The sequence below is a fragment of the Equus asinus genome, chromosome 22 (genome assembly GCF_041296235.1).
Source record: "Equus asinus isolate D_3611 breed Donkey chromosome 22, EquAss-T2T_v2, whole genome shotgun sequence".
NCBI classification, from domain to species: domain Eukaryota; kingdom Metazoa; phylum Chordata; class Mammalia; order Perissodactyla; family Equidae; genus Equus; species Equus asinus.
Genome location: NC_091811.1, coordinates 16598611 through 16618085, shown reverse-complemented (window position 1 = coordinate 16618085; position 19475 = coordinate 16598611). Strand labels below are relative to the sequence as shown.

Sequence of the window (19475 nt, the reverse complement as noted above, 5' to 3'; positions counted from 1 at the left end):
TATCCTCACGTGTAGGCATTTGCAGGCGTTTGAGTTGCAGGCCCTGTGAGTTCAGGAAAACTTTAGGCGGAGGCCACAGCACAGGTGAACGCACAGGGACACAAAAGAGCACACTGTGTGAAGAAATGCACTGCTCAGTAGTGCACAAGCTGAAGCTGGACAGACCAGATGGCCCAGGCAATGAAGGCTAACGAGACTGGATTTTCTCCTAGAGGTACTGAACAATTTTAAGCAAAGGATAGGTATGATCAAATTAACATTTTTAAAAGATCGTTCTAGCTGCCAAGAGGAGAACAGATGAAAGGTGATCAGCCACATGTGGTCACCATAATAGACATGGGAAGGTCTGAAGACCTCAGCCAAGGCATGCCCTGAAGAAAGAGAGGAGTGAAAGGAAGAGCAACGGTCCCAGTCTGATTTCCTAGTCACTTGAATGTGGCGGGCAAGCAAGGGGCCGCGAGGAGGATGCGATATCATGGTGCTGCTCTGGCTCTCCGGTGCACGCGAACCACCTGGGAATCTTGCTGACAGAAAGGTTCTGGTTCAGCAGGTCTAGGTGGGCTCTGAGACTCTGCATCTCTCACGGGCTCCCCGATGATGCCAATGCCGTAAGAGTGTGGTACTACAAGCAAGATCAAGTCTCCAGACAGACCTGTATTCAAGTCACAGCTCTGTCACTTTCCATCTGTATGATCTTGGGAAGGTTATCTACCCTTTTTGTGCCTTTTTCTCCTTATCTGTAAAATGATAGTCGTAGTAATAATAATAACACCCACATTTTAGTCTTATTACGAGTGTCAAAAGCAATAATGTGCATAAAGTGCTCAGAATAAAAGAAGTATTCACTAAATATTAGCTGCTATTATGACTACTTTGGGGATTATTGCTCTTCTTTTTGTTTTATTTATTACTTGGACAATGGCACCGTTCACTGAGCTAGGAGCAATGAGAGGAGAAAAAGAAATGGAGGCACTTACGTTTGGCGGTGTTGAGTCTGGAGTGCCTCTGAAGCATCCGGTGGAATTCCCCAGCAGATTGCTGCATATCTGGCCCCAGGGCCTCAGTGAAACAATCCAGATTGGAGATGTGTGAATTTGGGAGCCATCACCATGGAAGTGGTAATGAATTCATAAGAGTTGGATACAGTCACCTCAGCTACATGCAGAAAGGAGCCTTCAGCCAAAGCTCAAGGATCATTGGTATTTAAAGTAGAGGCAGAGGACACTGGCAGAGATGAACTTTAATTCTTTCAAATGCAGCGGCAGTTCTTAAGGTCTAGTATAGGCTGGTTATATAATAAATATGTACCACATAATCCAATTAGCTACCTTCAGATTTTATTTCCCCCTGACAGGCTCCCGTGCATTCTTTTGAATATTTTCTTGGCTAGAATCTAAACGCTTTCACAATGCTTGTCTTCTCCACACCCCACATTGCTTCTTCGCCTTATAGCAAGAGCGACAGGAAATATGGCTCCTGCAGTTCCAAAAAGATGATCTCTCCTTCCTCCTTGCCCCCCCAGCACCTGATCTGGAAAGTGTAGACCAGCACTGTCCAAGAGAACTTTCTGCAATGACAGAAATGTTCTATATCTGCGCTGTCTATGGTGACACTCTCTAGCCACATGTGGCCATTGAGCTCTTACAATATGGCTGTGTAAACAAAAAACTAAATTTTTAATTTAATTCAATTTTAATGAATTTAAATTTAAATAGCCGCACATGACTAGCGGCTACCGTATTGGACAGTGCAGCAGAAGATACTGAAAAATAGTTATTCATTGGATGACAGCTGGAAGAACTGATCTTTAGCAACTCCTCCCAACGTAGAGCCACAGTCCCTGTTACCTCCAGCAGCAGGCGGAGCCAATGGGGAAACAAATCAGGTGAGCAAGTTCTAGGCGTTAGAGCCAGAAACGTAAACTTTATGCATATCACAACTTTGCCTGAAACTATCGTGTAGGACTAAAAAACTGATATGTACACATGCAAACAGGCTTTAAGCAATTGCAAAATATATTTTTACCCTGAGATTTCCTAAGGTAAGTTATGCCAGTAGCACGGCCAGCTTCCTCGATATGCAATCTGTGCAGTCACACAGGACTCTACACTTCGTGGGTTGAGTTAGCTTAAGACTTTGCTATCACTGTCTTGAAATTCTTCATAATTTTCTAACAAGGGGCCTCACATTTTCATTTTGCACTGGGCCCTGCTAATTTTGTAGCTGATCCTGGCCACAGCATTTTGGGACCCTCTGTTAGAGATTAACTATTGAAGCTATGCCTCTCCCTGTGGTTAATTGTTCGCTGGTATTTAATATCTACCTATACTCAATAAAATGACTGACTGATTCCCCAATTCCCACAAGACTCTCCTGAGTAGCCATTCCCTGGTCTCTGAAAGGTAATGAGAAGACAGACATTGTAAGAACTGCCAAGGCTGGCATCTCTCTGGTATCAGACAGTTATCCAGAAAGCTGGGGAAACCTAGTGACTACAACCACTTTGGCATCTCACTTAGTAGGAAGCTGGACTCAATGGCATAGAAGGTATATTCTAAATTCAAGATTCCATGTGATACTCTCATCCACTAAATTATTTCTCTTTCAAAGGAAGTCAGCAGAATGGTCTTCCTCCAGTTCTCAAACCATGGCATTCTCAAAGCTTTCCAGAATGCTTTAGCTCTGAAATCTGAGAAATGTGACGAGCCACTTGGATTTTCTTATGAACAGCAGAGAGGAAGAGTTCTCCTTTGGTTTATTAGTATCAGATGTGACTCAGATGCTATTCAAGCATATATGGACACTTGATTCATACATATTTTTTATCCTCAGTAATACTTTCTGACAAGAAGTTTTGTGAATTAACCATATGGAATTAAACCTGAATGCTCCAAAATTAAATAAGTATAAGGCAACTTCAATTACCATCTGATCTGAGCATACTATCCTCATACTTAAAAACCTAAATCATGCAATTGACCCCGAGAAAGTTTAAGTTCTATTTGCCTTCTGATTTACAAGTGAAAAATATTGACACACATGCCACCATTTTCCCTTTGCATGATAACAGGCATCACTAACAGATCATGGCACTCATGATCATGGCCTCTGACCACATGGAGTCAGAAGTCCTTCACCACAATACTACAGGTCGTCACTACCAATCAGCTGGAGTAGGCATGAAAGATGAAAGTTTTTTACATCCTTGCATATGCTAATTAGGTAAAAGTTTTCTCTAAATACCCTGGGGGCAGAATATCCCAGGTTAAGGCAATTTACATGTTGAAATGAGTGGGTCTTAATGAAGAAGTAGCTTCTCACCTCTGCGTCTATGGCGACACCTGCTATCTTATGACTCAGAGAATCAGGGGATGCTGAGAAATTATCTTTTTAGGGTAATGTGATGGAGAGTATTAATTCATCAGTCAAACCATGCATTGGGCCACTGCTATGCACTACATGGGTTATGGGTTATGTATTGAATGATAACTCTTCTGCTCTGATAGTTAAAAGTATAGATGGAAGGAAATTTACAGAAAAAGTTTCTGGTCACAATTCGTTGTTCATTTGATGTCTAATCAATACAGTTACAAGAGCCAGCCCTGATGGCCTAGTGGTTAAAGTTCAGCACTCTCCACTTAGACAGCCTGGGTTTGGTTCCTGGTTGCAGAATCACACCACTCATCTGTCAGTAGCCATGCTGTGGCAGCAGCTCACATACAAGAACTAGAAGGACTTTCAACTAGTATATACAACTGTGTACTGGGGCTTTGGGAGGAAAAAAAAGACAAAAGAGATGGGTCCATCCCAGTGGTGTAGTGGTTAAGTTCACATGCTCTGCTTCAGCAGCCTGAGGTTTTCTGGTTCAGATCCTGGGTGTGGACCTATACACCACTCATCAAGCCATGCTGTGGCAGTGGCCCACATAAAAAATAGAGGAAGACTGGCAACAGATGTTAGATCAGGGACTATCCTCCCCATCAAAAAAAAAGAAAAAGGGGAAGATTGGCAACAGATGTTAGATCAGGGACAATCTTCTTCACCAAAAAAAAAAAATAAAGAGGAAGATTGGCAACAACTGTTAGCTCAGGGTGAATCCTTCCCAGCACAAAAAAAACAAAAACAAAAACAAAACCCAAAGATCTTAGCACTCAGAGGGTGCAACTTATGATATATTTAACCCCCAAAAGAAATATCCATACTCAAAAACTTTTAGGCACGTCCAAAAGCACAAGAAACTCCAAGTAGGATAAATGCACAGATACACACATAGACACATCATAGTTCAAATGCTGAAAGCCAAAGGTAAAGAGAAAATCTGTAAAGAAGCAAGAGCAAAATGACTCACCACATACAAGGGAACCCCAATAACATTAACAGTTGGCATCTCATCAGAAACAATAGAGCAAGAAGGCGGTGGGATGACATACTGAAAATGCTGAAAGAAAAAATAAACTATCAACCAAGCGCCTTTTAGCTTATATCTTTCAAATGTAAAGACAAAACAAAGACATTGGCAGATAAACGAACACTGAGAGAATTCGTTGGTCGCAGATCCACCTTACAAGAAATACTAAGTTCTTTAGGCTGAAAGCAAGTGATCCCAGAGAGTAATTCATACACACACACATGCTCAACACACACACACAAAAGAAGATCAATAAAGGTAATTGTGCAATTTTAAAAGAGAGTATAAATTCCTATTTCATCTCCTTTCTTTTCTTAAATATTTGAAAAGCAATTGTATTTTTTTAAGTGTATATAATTGTATTGCTGGGCTCATAACATATAGTAATTTCATATACTTGACAATAACCACACAAAAGAGGTGGATGGAAACAAAGCTGTATTGAAGTAAGGAAATGACACCAGATGGTAATCGAATCCACAGGAAAAAGTGTAGAGAACCAGACACGGTAAAGAAGAAGATAAATATAACAAACTCTATACCTTGTACTTCCTCTCTTTTTTTCTCGTCTTCATTAATAGATGAAAATTATAGTAATTATAAATTAAATTAATTATAACAGTATATTTTTGGGTCTGTATCATACACATTTAATATGTGTGACAATAATAGCAAAAAAGGAGAAAGAGGAAATAGAGCTGGATATGAGGAACCTTCCTTTATCTCATTTAAATTAAGTTAGTACAAGTCTAAGTAGATTCTTATAAGTTAAGATGCATGCAATAAGCCACAGGGCAACGACTAAGAAAATAACTCAAAAATATATTAAAAAATCACTCAAAGAATTACACTATTAGAAAATATTCCCTTAATATAAAATGCATGCAGTAAAGAAGAACTAGAGGAAAAAGACATGAGACATTTAAAAACAAAGAGAATGGCAGACACAAATCCAAATATATCAATGAAAACATTAAATGCAAATAAATTCTAAAACTTAATCAAAAGGTAGAGATTGTCAAATTGTATTTAAAAAATCCAACTACATACCATCTACAGGAAACACACTTTAGATCAAAAACTACAAACAGGTTGAAAGTAAAGAATTTATCATGCAAACAACAACTATAAGAAAGCTGGAGTGGCCACATCAATATGAGGCAAAATAGATGTTAAAACAAAATCATTATGAGTGATGAAAGGGGAGATTTTATAGCAATAAAAGGATCAATCCATCAAGAAGATATAACAATTATAAACATATACACCTAGCAACAGAGTCCTAAAATATAGGAAACAAAAACTGAAAGAATTGATGGGAGAAATAGATGACTCAACAGTAACAGCTAGAAACTTCAATACCCCTCTTTCAATAATAGATACAACAAGCAGGCAGAAAATAAACAAGCAAATGGAAAACTTGAATGACACTGCAAACCAACTACACCTAATGGACATCCATAGAACACTATCCAACAACAGCGGAATACACATCCCTCTTCGCTGTACAACAATGTTCTCCAGGAGAGACCATACGCTGGGGCGTAAAGTAAGGCTCAGTAAATCTAGAAAGATTAAATTCTTACAAAATGCTATTCTCTGATCAAAATGGTGTGACATTAGAGATGAAAACACAAAAATATTTGGAAAATTCACAAGTATGTGGAAATTAGGCAATACATTCCTAAATAACCACTAGATCAAAGAAGAAATCCCAAAGGAAACTAGAAAATACCTTAAGATGACTGAAAACCAAAACACAATACACCAAAACTTGTGGAATACAGCAAAAAGCAGAGCTTGGAGGGAAATTTATAGCTGTAAAAACCTATATTAAAAAGAATAAAGATCTCAAATCAATCATCTAGCCTTCTACCTTAAGAAACTAGAAAAGAACAAATAAAATTCAAAGCAAGCAGACGCAAGAAAAAATAAAAATGAAACTGGAAATATATAAAATAGAGAATAGATATAACAATAGAGAATGTCAATGAAAAGTTGGTTCTTTGAAAGCGTCAACAAAATTTACAAACTTTTAGCTAGACTGGCCAAGAAAAAAAATAAAGAATACTCAAATTGCTAAAATCAGGCATAAAAGTGGGATGTCACCATTGACCGTACAGAAATAAGAAAAGATTATAAAGGAATACTATAAACAACTGCCTGGCAACAAATTAGAAAGCGTAGATGAAATGGACAAATTCCTAGAAAGACACAAAGGATCAAAACTGACTCAAGAATAAATAGAAATCTGCATAGACCTACATCAAGCAAAGAGACTGAATTAATAATCAAAAATTACCTACCAAAAAAGGTCCAGGAAAAGATGGCCTCAGTGGTGAATTATATTGAGTATTTAAAGAAGAATTAATACCAAGACTTTGCAAATTCTTCCAAAATATAGAAGAGGATTAAACACTTCCCGACTCATTCTGTGAGGCCAGTATTACCCAGACACGAAACCAGACAAAAATATCACAAGGAAAGAAAACTACAAACAATACCTCTTATGAATACAGGCACAAAAATCCTCAAAAAAATATTAGCAAACCAAATCCAGCAAGATAGAGAAAAAATTATACACTGTGATCAAGTGAGATTTATGGCATGAATTTGAGGTTCATTTGACACCCTAAAATCAATTAATGTAATATACTATATTAGTAGATAATGGAGAGAAACCATGTGATCATCTCAATAGACACAGAAAAAGCATTTGACAAAATTTAACACCCTTTCAAAATAATAAAAATAAAGAAGGAAAGCACTAAAGAAACTAGGAATAAAATAGAATTTCTGGTAAAGGGCACTACAAAAACCTACAGCTAACATCATACTTAATGGTAAAATATTAAATGCTTTCCCTCTATAATGAGGAAAAAAACGAAGATGTCTTCTCTCACCACTTCTATTCAGGTTCTAACCAACCAACTAGGCAAGAAAGTGAAATAAAAGGTGTCATACTGAAAAAGAAGGACAGCTCTCTCTATTTGCCAATGATGTAATCTTGTATAGAGAAAATCCTAAAATATCCTCTAAAAACTATTAGAAATAATAAATGAATACAGCAAGGTTACATAATATAAGATCAATATATAAAAATCAATTGTGTTTCTATAGAGTTGCAATGAAAAATTTGAAACAAAATTAAGAAAATCATTTCACTTCCAATAGTATCAAAAAGATAAATACTTAGGAATAAATTTAACAAAAGCAGTGCAAAACTTATACTCTGAAAAGCCAAAACATTACTGAAAAAAATTAAAGAAGACCTAAACCAAAGGAAAGTTTTCCCACGTACATGGATTGGAAGATTTAATTGTTAAATTGGCAATGCTCCCTAAATTGATCTACAGATTCAATGCAATCCTTATCAAAATCCCACTGGTTTCTTTGCAGAAGTTGACAAGCTAATCTTCAAATTCCTATGAAAATTCAAGGTCCCAGAATACCCAAAACAATCTTAAAAAGAAGAAAGTTTGAAGACTCGCATGTCTTGATTTCAAAATTTACTACAAAATTATAGTTATCAAGACAGTGCGTTATTGCCATAAGGATAGACCTACAGATCAATGGAATAGGATTGATATCTAGAAATAAACCCTTACATTTATGGCCAATTGATTTCAATAAGTATACCAAGACAATTCAATGTGGAAAGAGTAGTCTCTTCAACAAAGGGTTCTAGAACAATTAGTTGGGCACATGCAAAAGAATAAAGTCAGACCGCTATGTCACACCATGTACAAACATTAATTTAAAATGTACCAAAGACCTAAATGTAAGACTAAAACTATAAATCTCTTAGAATAAAACATAAGTCTTCAAGACCTTGCATTAAGCAATTATTTCTTACATATGACACCAAAAGCACAAGCAACCAAAAAAAAAGTAGATAAATTGGACATCATCAAAATTAAAACTTTTGTTCTTCAAAGAAGATCGAGAAAGTGAAAAGACAACCCAAACAATGAGAGAAGACATTTGCAAATCATATGTCTAATAGGAACTTGTATTTAAAATATACAAAGCACTCTTGCAATTCAACAGTAAAAAAAAAACCCGATTTTTTTAAAAAACAAGTCTCTGAATAGACATTTCTCCAAAAGAAGATATACAAATAGGCAATAAGCACGTGAAAAGATGTTCAGAGATATTAGACATAAGGGAAATTTAAATCAACACCACAGTGATATACCACTTCACACTCACCAGGTTGGCTGTTATCAAAAGACAAACAATAAAAATGTTGGTGGGGATGTGGGAAAATCAGCGCTCTCATACACTGCTGGAGGGGATGGAAAATGATGCAGTCACTTTGGAAAACGGTTTAGCAATTCCTCAAAAGGTTACATGTAGAGTTATCATACTCCTAGAGAATAACCGAGAAAAATGAAGACATATATCTACACAAAAACTTGTACATGAATGTTCATAATAGCATTATCCGTAATAGTCAAAAAAGTGGAAACAATCCCAATATCCATCAACTAATGACTAGATAAACAAAGTGTGGTATAGTCACACAACAGAATATTATTTGACAATAAAAGTAATGGAGAACTGATACATGCTAGAACATGAATGGCACTTGAAAACCTTATGTTCAGTGAAAAAAGCCGGTTGCAACAGACCCCATATTATGTGACTCCATTTAAACAAAAAATCCAGAGTAGGCAAATCCTTAGGGACAAACAGTAGATGACTGGCTGCCTAAGGATGAGGAAGCTGAGGGCAAAAGGGGAGCAGCTTAATGGGCATGGAGTTTCTTTTTGATGTGATGAGAATATTTTAAAATTGATTATGGTGATGGTGCACAGCCCTGTGAATATACTAAAAAACATTACATTGTACACCTTAAATGGATGAATTGTGCAGTACGTGAATTATATCTTTGCAAAGCTGTTATTCAAAAAACTTATGAAGAAGAGTGGGAGAGGCAGAAAGAAAAAAAGCAATGGAAAGGGGAAACAGAAGGAGAAAGAGAAGAAAGGCTCGTTAAATTAGAACTAATAACAAATAGGAATCCAAGCAGAGACTTTGAGGCAAACACTGCGGAGATGGAGAGCTGTTAACTTCGGTGTGACTTGCACAAGCCCTTTCTCTTTCTCAGCCTCAGTTTACTCATCTGCAGAATTACAAGTTAGACCCATCCCGTCAGACATCTCAGGATCTATGTTTTTCTGACATCTCTGCCCATCTCCAAGGAGCTGTAAATACTGGTTGAATCAGTTATCTTCTGGGGGCTGCCATTATAAAATGAATTAAAAGCAAGAACTCTGCTCAGTCAGCCTGCCAGAACTTTCTATGCCCTGAACCCCTTCTCTACCAATTTCCCACTCCCCCAACTCTCTTTCTAACCCTTGATTTTTTGCTGCTCCCAAAGCTCATCCTGAAGTTAAACTGAGGCCTCTAGGAAGCCCAACCTTGGTCCATCCTACCTGGAGTCTCGTGTGTCTGGGATGGCACGATCGAGGGGCAACTGGTCACTGAGGTAAACGTTGTAACCGAACTTCTGGAAGAGGTCCTGGGCCCTTTTCTGCTGGGCCTCAGAAAGACCCTCGCCCCACTGCTGGAAAAGCTGTGAGTGTGGGAAGAGTGCTTTTCTGGGTTTGTCCTTCTTTGTGTCTTTCGCCTTGGTTTCCACTACCTTTTCAACAGGATGCTCTCCATTTTCCATCCACTCCATTGTGTTGTCCACATCATCTTGCTGCCTCATAGTCAATTTCATAATTTCTTCTGCAAATGAAGGGCAGAGGGGAAAACATTTCAGCCAACCTTAGTTACCTGGGCATTACTTTCCATCCAAATTTCCTTGAAATGTTTTCTCTCCACATTCTAAATCTACAAGCTTGTCCCAGAGGATGTGATATGTCAAGGGAACTTGTCAGAGCCATGCTAGGCTGTCCTGAGAAGGCATGTACTAGAACATACCTCTCCTTTCAGCCCCATCAGAACTTATCTATCCAGAGTCCCACACCTTCAAGATGCCTCTAGGAACTGTGATCTGAGACATAGATTGATAACAAGCTAATATTTTTCAGAATAAGACCCAAGAAGCACTTACATTAGAATCATCTGTTATGATTATTTAAAGATGTAGATATCCAGGCTTATCCTCAAATCAACTAAATCAGAATCCCAGGGTCAGTTGGGGATGGGGGTAGCAGAAGATACCAGAATCTACATTTTTGACAAAATCAAGGAGTAATTCTTTTGTGCCATAAAATGTAAGAAACATCATCCTACACTATGAGTGGCTAACAAGGGTGAATCTATTCCACCCATCACCACCATTACCCACCTGCCCCTTCACTTCTCCTGCGTTTGATTCACCAGGAACTTTTAAATTGGAAATGTCCTAATCTCAGTTTGCAGCTTGCTTGGTCATAAGAATGTCTTCAAAAGCTTGTTAAAAATACAGAATCCAGGGCCGGCCCTGGGTAGTGGTTAAGTTCGTCATGCTCTGCTTCAACAGCCCAGACTAGTGGGTTTGGATCCCAGGCTCAGACCTACATCACTGTCTGCCATGCCATGGCAGTGACCCACATGCAAAATAGAGGGAGACTGGCACAGATGTTGGCTCAGGGCGAATCTTCCTCAAGCAAAAAAAGAGGAAGATTGGCAACAGATGTTAGCTCAGGGTGAATCTTCCTTATCAAAAAATAAAGACATACAGAATCCCAGGTCTCCTCCAGAGATTCTGATTCAGTAGGTCCATGGTGAAGCCTAGGAATCTGCATTTTTAACAATTGCTGCAGATAATCTAACGGTCATGGTAATCTGAGAAACACTGCGTTAACTAGAACAAATGAACAGTCACAGACCCAGGCAGAGGAGGCCTTCCAGGACCCATGACATCAACAGTAATGATTTTGGAAAATAGCCTACAAATTTCAGAGCCCTCTGCCATCCATTGCTTACTTCACCTTGACAAGAGCCCTCTGCCATCCATTGCTTACTTCACCTTGACAAGAGCCCTCTGCCATCCATTGCTTACTTCACCTTGACAAGAGCCCTCTGCCACTTCTGTCTGGAGAGTCTAGCATGTGCACCTTGAACACCCTCAAGCTCAATTCTGTGAACTCCACAGAGAAAGAGAAAAAAGTAATTATTTAGTGCAGGTGCTTCTGTCTGCCAATCCACTCAAAGACCCAATGCTTCTAAGTTAGGGCTGAAGATATAATTCACTCATCAGATTGGGGCACTTTTCAGAGTGGATGGAGCACAGTTAAGAATTATGCAGCAGGTGTAACCAGGACAACAGGTGTAAACCAGGACTATTCCAGGACAACCAGGACTGACCAGCACCCTATACAAAGGAAGCAGGAGAATCTGTTAGTCTCTCAGGGGATGACTCAGCTTAGCCAAGTCTGATTCTGGTAATAAATATATCGTCCCCTCATTGCCGTCAAAACCAGTGTCCTTGTCCCCAAACACAAGGCCCATGATATAGCTCCATCTTGGAGCCTGGGCATGTGACCATTTGCCTGGGAATATCATGAATAGAAGAAAGAGAAAACAGTTTTGCCTGACTCTGCCTCTGGCTGCCACTGCCACTTGTCCCCCGCCAGGTTCCCCTCAGCTTGCGCTGCCTTGCTGCCATCATTTCTCTCTCAGTGAGCGCTTGCTGCATCACAGAATTACAGACAGACTCCAACAAGCTCCTCTACCTGTTCTCCAAACATAGGCACCCCCGTCCTGTCCTCTGTCCTCTCCTGATGATCTCGTCTATCCCCAAGGCCTTGCCTTTCCCCTCAAGGCAACTGTCGCCCCCACACACACACACACAATCTGCAGCTTTAGACTCAGGCTGCTGAATCTGAATCTCACCTCTGCCGCTTACCAGTTGCAGGAGTTCAGCAAAGTATCTTAACTTGTCCACTTCCCCATCTGTAAAATGGGGGTGATAGCAGCACTTGCCACATAGATTTTTGGGAGAATTAAATGGGTTTGTTCACATAAAGCATTTACAACTGTGCCTGTTGATGTGGATCAAGGCTGCCCCAGGGAGAGAAGCCCAAGGCGTCCTGGCCTACTTGCTGATCTATATCACCCTCCGGGAAGCATGGGACATCCTGACCCGATTCGTATCTAAAGTTATGAGACCACATGATAACCAGACCCCACCTGCACTGATACCATTTTCACAACTTTTTTACATGATCTTTCCTTTGTCTTATAAAAAATAACTCACATGCCCATGCCTTATAATTTAGCCCCGCCCTCAACACACTGCAGCTCTTCACTGCCCATGGGTCCCGTCGCCATGCTATTCTCTGAATAAAAGAGCACTACCACTAGAACTTGAGAGTCCAAGAAATCTTTCTTTTGACTCCTTGGCTCGCAGAGCCCGTATCACCTGTCACTTAATACTCGGTCAATGTTAGCTACCATTGTCATCACTGTTATCATTATTATCCAAACTGGCTATTGGAGACATCTCTCACTTGCTGTTTTCCAAGTTCTCCAAATTCCTTATCAACTGAATTCAAGACCTTCCCCCCAAGTCTCCTGAGGCTCTGTCCCTATTTCTACAAATGGTACCAACTGCTCTCCTCCCACCCAGCCAGCCCCCAAACCTCAGGTCTCCTTTGACTCTCTCCCCACCCCTATTCGGTTGTCTATTCGTGTAGGGTCTACCTCTCCTGGGCAGAACTCATCCTTTTCTTTCCATTCTATTCCAGCTCAATTCCTTATTGACTGTCACCTGGACTGTTCACTCACCAAAGAGTTAGTGAGCATCTACTCCAGCTACTTCCTAACCACGGTGGCCAACAAGATAGGCTGATGACTTGCATTCCCACAGAGATGTTAAGAGGCTCCCTAACCAGGCTCCCGTCCCCTTCCGAACTGCATGACCACGGCCAGGGGATTTCGCTTCTCAGTGCTTTAGATTTACCAAGCACCTCAGGGGGCTTCTGTGATAACTAAGTGGATTAATACACATGGTGCACTTAGGACAGGGCCTGGCACACAGTAAAGCTTGGCTCTTATTCTGGTTTCTCTGTTTCCTCTGCTAGAGGAGCCGGGTGAGAGATGAAGAAGGGTATTGAGAAAAGCGGAAAACTTTTTAAACTGTTATGCTAAGAAATGGGGGTGAGAACTGATTTGTGAAACATGGAAACACTGTGGGGCCAGGAGAGGGCCAGCTGAGGAAAATGACCCTGAATTTGTAGTGGCTCAGTTATGGGAATTATTTCAGCAGTGCTTAGTACTGAGGTGAAGGCACAGAGAAGATGGGCAACCGATTTCACACTATGTTGGGGGATCTTAGGAGGTTGCAACAGAACAAGTGTGCAACTGTTGGTGCCACTCACATGGACAGTGATCTTTAAATGTTTTTGTTCTTTTTTATCTTTACACTAAATCAGAGTATTCAGCTCCAGTCTCTGATGCACATCCCATCTCTCAAAAACAGAAATATCAGTCAAAAGGGAGGAAATACAAGATTATCAGGAACAAGACTAGCTGTCTGCCCCACCCAGAGACGAGATGTCTGCCCCACCTGGAGACCAGCCCCCATATAACTGGCCTGTCATCTCTGTTCTGTAAGATGAGTTTTAAGGACATTAGTCCACCATCTTCCATCTTTGCTGGCAAAAGCAAATGAACGCTTTCTATTCCACTGACTCGCCTCCTGACTTTTTGGCTAGTCTTACAGCAAGCAGAACGAGCCTGCTGCTCGGTAACACAATGGAGTTGTGGATAAAGGCAAGAGAAGAGTTGGGGCAATGGTGCTGTCACGGAGGAATGTTGAATGAGCATGCTGCAGAGTCACAAGGGGGTGATCAGGAATGGAATTTGTCACTTCAGAGGTGAGCAGTTTTGGGTGATGGCAAAGTCCAGTGTGCACCGTAGAAGTGTGAGGTGGGATGGAGGCAAAGATCTTGACAGGTGGGAAGGCCAGGGAATTGAATGGGTCACCCACAAGACACTGCAGTGTCCCAGGGTGATAGCAGGATTGAGGCAGACATGAGGACCGTGAACCTGAAGCCATTACAAAGTCTGTAATGAGTGCGAAAACTTGTCAGGGATGGGTAGAAGAAACTCTAGCAGAGGAAAGAGAGCAGCCAGGCTTTCCTAATAAAGTAAAGGGCTATTACCAGAGCCTTCCAACTCTCCCCTTTCTTCAAGTGGACCAAACCTAGAGCCGATTAGTATTTCCCAAGCCCAACATTGATTATGACACTCCTCAGCCTTAAACCCCTAAATGGTAACCGAGGCAATCCTCCATAGGGACCCACTTAGTTCTCACTAATCCTGCCTTGACCCACACTAAATGCTGACAGATCAATAGGATCACCTCTAGCTCATCTAGCAGCTCCCTGCAAGTTAGAAGAAATTTCTAAAAATCCTTTTTTGGATGATTACAGCCCAGGGGCACCAGCTTGGTGAGGGGACAGTCCCATGGTGTTTCCTCCAGGCAGAAGCAGCAACGTCACACCACACAGCTGATGAGCGGATCATGGGCTGAATTTCAGCTACACGTACAGCCCCTAAAAGGGAAGCAGGAAAGTCCTGTAACTGGGGGGAGGACGTGTTTGGAAGGTGGCATAAAATTGGCCCAAGGAGAAGGAGAATCAGCTATGGAAGTGCTTAAGGCCAAAAGAGAAGGTCAAAGCAAACTCGGGAGGAAACACAAATGAGTCTTTCAAAAAAGACTCATGTGGACACCAGGCATATTTGCTCTGGTGGAAAGTAAACAAGCAGAATTTTTACAATACTCCCAATGGAGTAGTATTTTTATTCAAACTCTTCTGTACTAACTGTAGGGGTCACATGGTGGTCCCGGGTTCTCTGTGCCCTTAAACACCCCTACATTGCTCTTGGTCAACCTCTGGTTTTTCTCTTTCATTCACTGTTGTTACTGGGAAGTCATTTGGACCTGGGCACCCTGGAGTCAGTTTGAGGATGTGAGTTCAGAGTCCAGCAGGATGAAAACAGTGTCGTTAGACCATCCCATGACTTACACTGAAGCTTTCCAAGACCCAAAGAGGACACAGCCAATGGCGTTGCTCTGGCGCCTCCTTTGAGTACCCCTAGGGAGGTTCCAGAAAATTGCTTTACAACCACCAAGCCCTCTCACAATTATCCTTGTGTATTTGCTTTTGCACTTGGTAGTTTACCTAGCTTGCCTCAGTATCCGTACTGACTGAGGATTTTCTTCAATCTTGTTGAAGGCAATGGACAAACAGGATCTCTGGTGACTGAACAGGCTTCCAATTTCGGGAAGCCCTTCAGGAAAGGAGAGCATTTATGATCTGGGAACAGGGTCCAGAAGACATTTTGAAATTCATCTCAGGTTTACAGAGTCCCTAACACCACATCATTTTAGAGTGAAGCACCAAGAATAACAAGAAACGGAGGAACTGGTCATTGCAAAGAAGGAAAGGGAAGTAAACTCGATGGCTCCGGGTGGCTTTTAGAGACATGCTGTGCCCCAGCTGAAGGAAAGAAAAGCCAGGCTTTAGGCAGAACTCCTGCTAGTTCAAGGGTATTTCCTGAGTAGGCTGAGCCAGTAGGGTGAGCCAGAGAGCTGGTGCGGTCCGGGTGTTCTGCCAAGCCGTGACAGCGACCGCCCAGGTGCACAGGCATCCTCTCAGTGACGCTGTACTAACTGAGCATATTTGCATACTCAATGTCCCACCCAGCCGGATGTACTCAAAGCTAGGGCTTCTGGAGCTGACAATCTTCTCTCTGTTTCATCTACCCTCTTCCCCTGTGTCATTCTTCCCTTCATCCCTGTCTGCTTATCCTCTGTCCTCTCCTTCCTACAATCATTCATTCATTTATTCATCCACTTAATTTCTACGTCCCAGGCACAGGGAATAGAGTGAGAAGACACTTGCTAAGACTCTCTTTAAGCCAGCCCTTATGAAACTCACCTTTCAGGAAGTTGTACCACAATAAAATATAATGAGTCTTATGAGGGAGGATGTAGATGGTGCTATGGTGCTTATGCCTCCCTCCCCCTCCCCCATCTCATTTTCCCTTTCTTCCTCATGTCTCCATGTAAACGCTCATCCTCTCTCCCCGGACTTGCATTTCTTTGCTCCTTTTCTGTCCTCATCTCTTTGGTCCTCTCTCATCTCCCCAAGCCTCCTTTTCCTGCTGTCCTCCCTTCCTTTTTTGCCTCCTGTCTGTCCTTTCTTCTATCTCTCTGCCTCACCCTGAACCTTGCCAATTCTCAATTCTCATTTTAAAAGACACTTTGCCCACCTCCAGCCCCCACGTGCACACACTCACACATCTGTGCAGCCACCGCCCTGCTCACACTTTCAACATGCCCCCCAGGGGCGTTTGATCCCTGTCCCATGGGAACAGGGGAAGCACGGCTGCTTCCTCTCACTGGACTCAGATGCCAAGACACATAGAATTCATAGGACTTAGAGTTTCACGGTGAGCCAGAATCAAAAACAAACCCCAGAATTTGTGTGAACAGGTTAAAATTTGGTGAACCTTGAGGACATTATGCTAAGTGAAATAAACTAGATGGAGAAAGACAAATACCCTTTGATCTCACCTGCATGTGGAATCTAAAACGAAGAAAGAAAAACTGAGCTCATAGACGATGAGGATCAAGGCTGCCCCCGGGAGAGAAGCCCAAGGTGTCCTGGCCTACATGCCGATCTATATCATCCTCTTGGAAGCATAGGACGTCCTGACCTGATCCAATCTGATTCATATCCAAAGTTATAGGACCACCCGATAACCAGACCCCACCTACACAGATACCGTTTTAATAATTTTTTACATAATCTTTCCTTTGTCTTGTAAAGAGATAACTCACATACCTATGCCTTATAAATTTAGCCCTACCCTCAACCCATGTTTGCAGCTCCTCGCTGCCCATGGGCCCTGACCCCACGCTATTCTCTGAATAAAGGGGCAATACTACCAGACCTTGAGAGTCCAAGAAATCTTTCTTCCAACTCCTTGGCTCGCAGAGCCTGCAGCAGTGATAGGGAGAACAGACTCGTAGTTACCGGGGGAAGGTGTGGAGGGTCAGTGAAATGGGGGTAGGGGGTCAAAGGAACAAACTTCCAGTTGTAAACAGGTCCTGGATATGTGCTGTACAGCATGGAGACCATAGTGAATAATACCTATTGCATATCTGAAAGTTGCTAAGGGAGTAGATCTTCAAAGTTCTCATCACAAGGGAAAAAAATTGTAACTATGTGAGGTGACGGATGTTAACTAGACTTATTGTGGTGATCATTTTGCAATATATACCAATATTGAATCATTACATTGTACACCTGAAACTAATATAATGTTATATGTAAAGTATCTCTCAATAAAAAAAAGAGGTTAAAATGTGGCACACATCAGTTTATAGAGTGCTTCCTGCGTATATTTCCCGACCCTGTGAGGTCAGGTAGGGGTCTTCTCTTCATCTGCATTTACACGTCAAGAGCCTGAGGCTGAGAGAGAGAAGCACCTGCTCCAAGTCAGGCAACCATCGCAGTCATCTCAGGATTCGATCTTAGGTCCTCTAACCAGCTGCCATTAGTTCCTGGTAGGAGCTCATAGCAAAATGGAAGGAGGCCTTTGTCCCAGAGCTTGTCACCTCTATTTCACAGCCCCTGTCACACAAAGGCCTAAGGACAGGCTGTGCCTAGATGCTCCTGAGCCTCTCAGGGATTGTCATTCTGAGCCTCAGTCTCCCTGTGTGTATGTGTTTATGATCAGGCATGTGTACAAGTGTAGACACACCCCTCCCCCCACTCACACAGACACACTCTGCTCCCCTCCCCTCAACAGTTTGCTCTGCTTCGCACTAATTCTCAATGCTCACCTCTCATTCAGAGGAATAGAATTCAATGGCAGATGCTTAAATGGAGCAACTGAGAGATAAGAACCTGACCTTTCACTCATTTTTTCCTCCATACCCTTTTTTTTTGTTTGTTTTCCTAAACACACACACACACACACACACACACGATCCCCTCCAAGTTAGTGTTATGAACTTACTCAGGTGCTGCAAGTCCACTTCCAGGGGAGAGAGTCTCTTGATCACTGCCTTGTTCCATTCAAACTTAGGCAAATAAAGCTCCCTTCGGAGACTACTTGGAATTACCTTTTGTAAAGTCCCCTTGGTATAAAATACCAGGAGAAGATTGACAGCAATGGCCAGAGTCAGCCCAATGCAGAGGACTTTGGAGACATTTCTCCTGCGTGTCATCCCTGCCTCTGACTCTGCCACTCCCGAGGGGCTGAGTGTGTCACTACCCAGGCAGGCTAAGGATCAGAATCAACTGAGCCTGGTCTCCGCCGGCTGCATGGATGACACCCTGTCTGCTGAGCCAGAAGATCTTCAGGTGGGAAAGCTGTCACAGCTGTCTGACTTCTCCCTGAGCCAAGTCAGGTGGAGTGTGCCAAGCAGCCATCCAATGACTGGCAGGCCACGCAGGCACATGTTGCAATGTCTCAGAAGTCAGGTTAACACCTGCTCCCAGAGCTAGCTCAGACTGCAGGGTGTAACTATGTACGTGACGCATGTTCTCTCTGTTCTTTCTAGTTTTGTCTTGGTTTTCAATGTTCCCTCTCCCAGGTAAAACCACTTGGAAGACTCTCTGAAAGGTCTTGTAAGGTGTGGTCCCGAGAGGAGATAAATACTATGAAAAAGGAATCCACAAGGAGGAAGCTTCTGTACCACATGCTTTCTTGAGGGCAAGGATCACGTCTCAGATGTCTTTTAGCTCACTCTACACAGTCTTGAACATAGTCCATATGCAACAATTGTCGGCACAGTAAACTTGAGGAGAGACTTTCCTCCTGGTTCCACCTAGAAGCAGGTAGATGAGCTGGAGGTGGCCCCTAGAGGTGAGCCCCAGGGGATGGCCCTGCTTCTCTCGTCTCTGCTCGTCATCTGTGCAGCTCAGCACACTGACGTTCTCCCCTGCCCCAGCTTCCAGTAACTCTTCTGCCTCCACACCTCACACTCATGACATGTTTTGGACAAATCACCTCATTATCATCATTATAGATTAAACACTTAAAATTGTTCCCCAGAGCCCAAAGTTTACGGTTCTCAATCTAGTGTTGGGTCCCTCCGTAATCA

The 19475-nt window shown here is 42.0% G+C and overlaps 1 protein-coding gene across 3 annotated transcripts in view; it reads right to left on the bottom strand.

Annotated features, from left to right (window-relative positions):
* GALNT8 (polypeptide N-acetylgalactosaminyltransferase 8) overlaps window positions 1-18738 on the bottom strand; it is a 46063-nt gene extending 27325 nt beyond the window's left edge. For all 3 annotated transcript variants that reach the window (XM_014841741.3, XM_070494630.1, XM_044755965.2), the window contains exons 1-2: window positions 18386-18738; window positions 9850-10147 (exon numbers count right to left, since the gene is read on the bottom strand). In XM_014841741.3, the coding sequence (XP_014697227.2) occupies window positions 9850-10147; window positions 18386-18596 (509 nt within the window). In that variant the 5' untranslated portion in view covers window positions 18597-18738. The remainder of the gene's footprint in view (window positions 1-9849; window positions 10148-18385) is intronic.
* Between the last annotated feature and the right edge of the window lie 737 nt (window positions 18739-19475).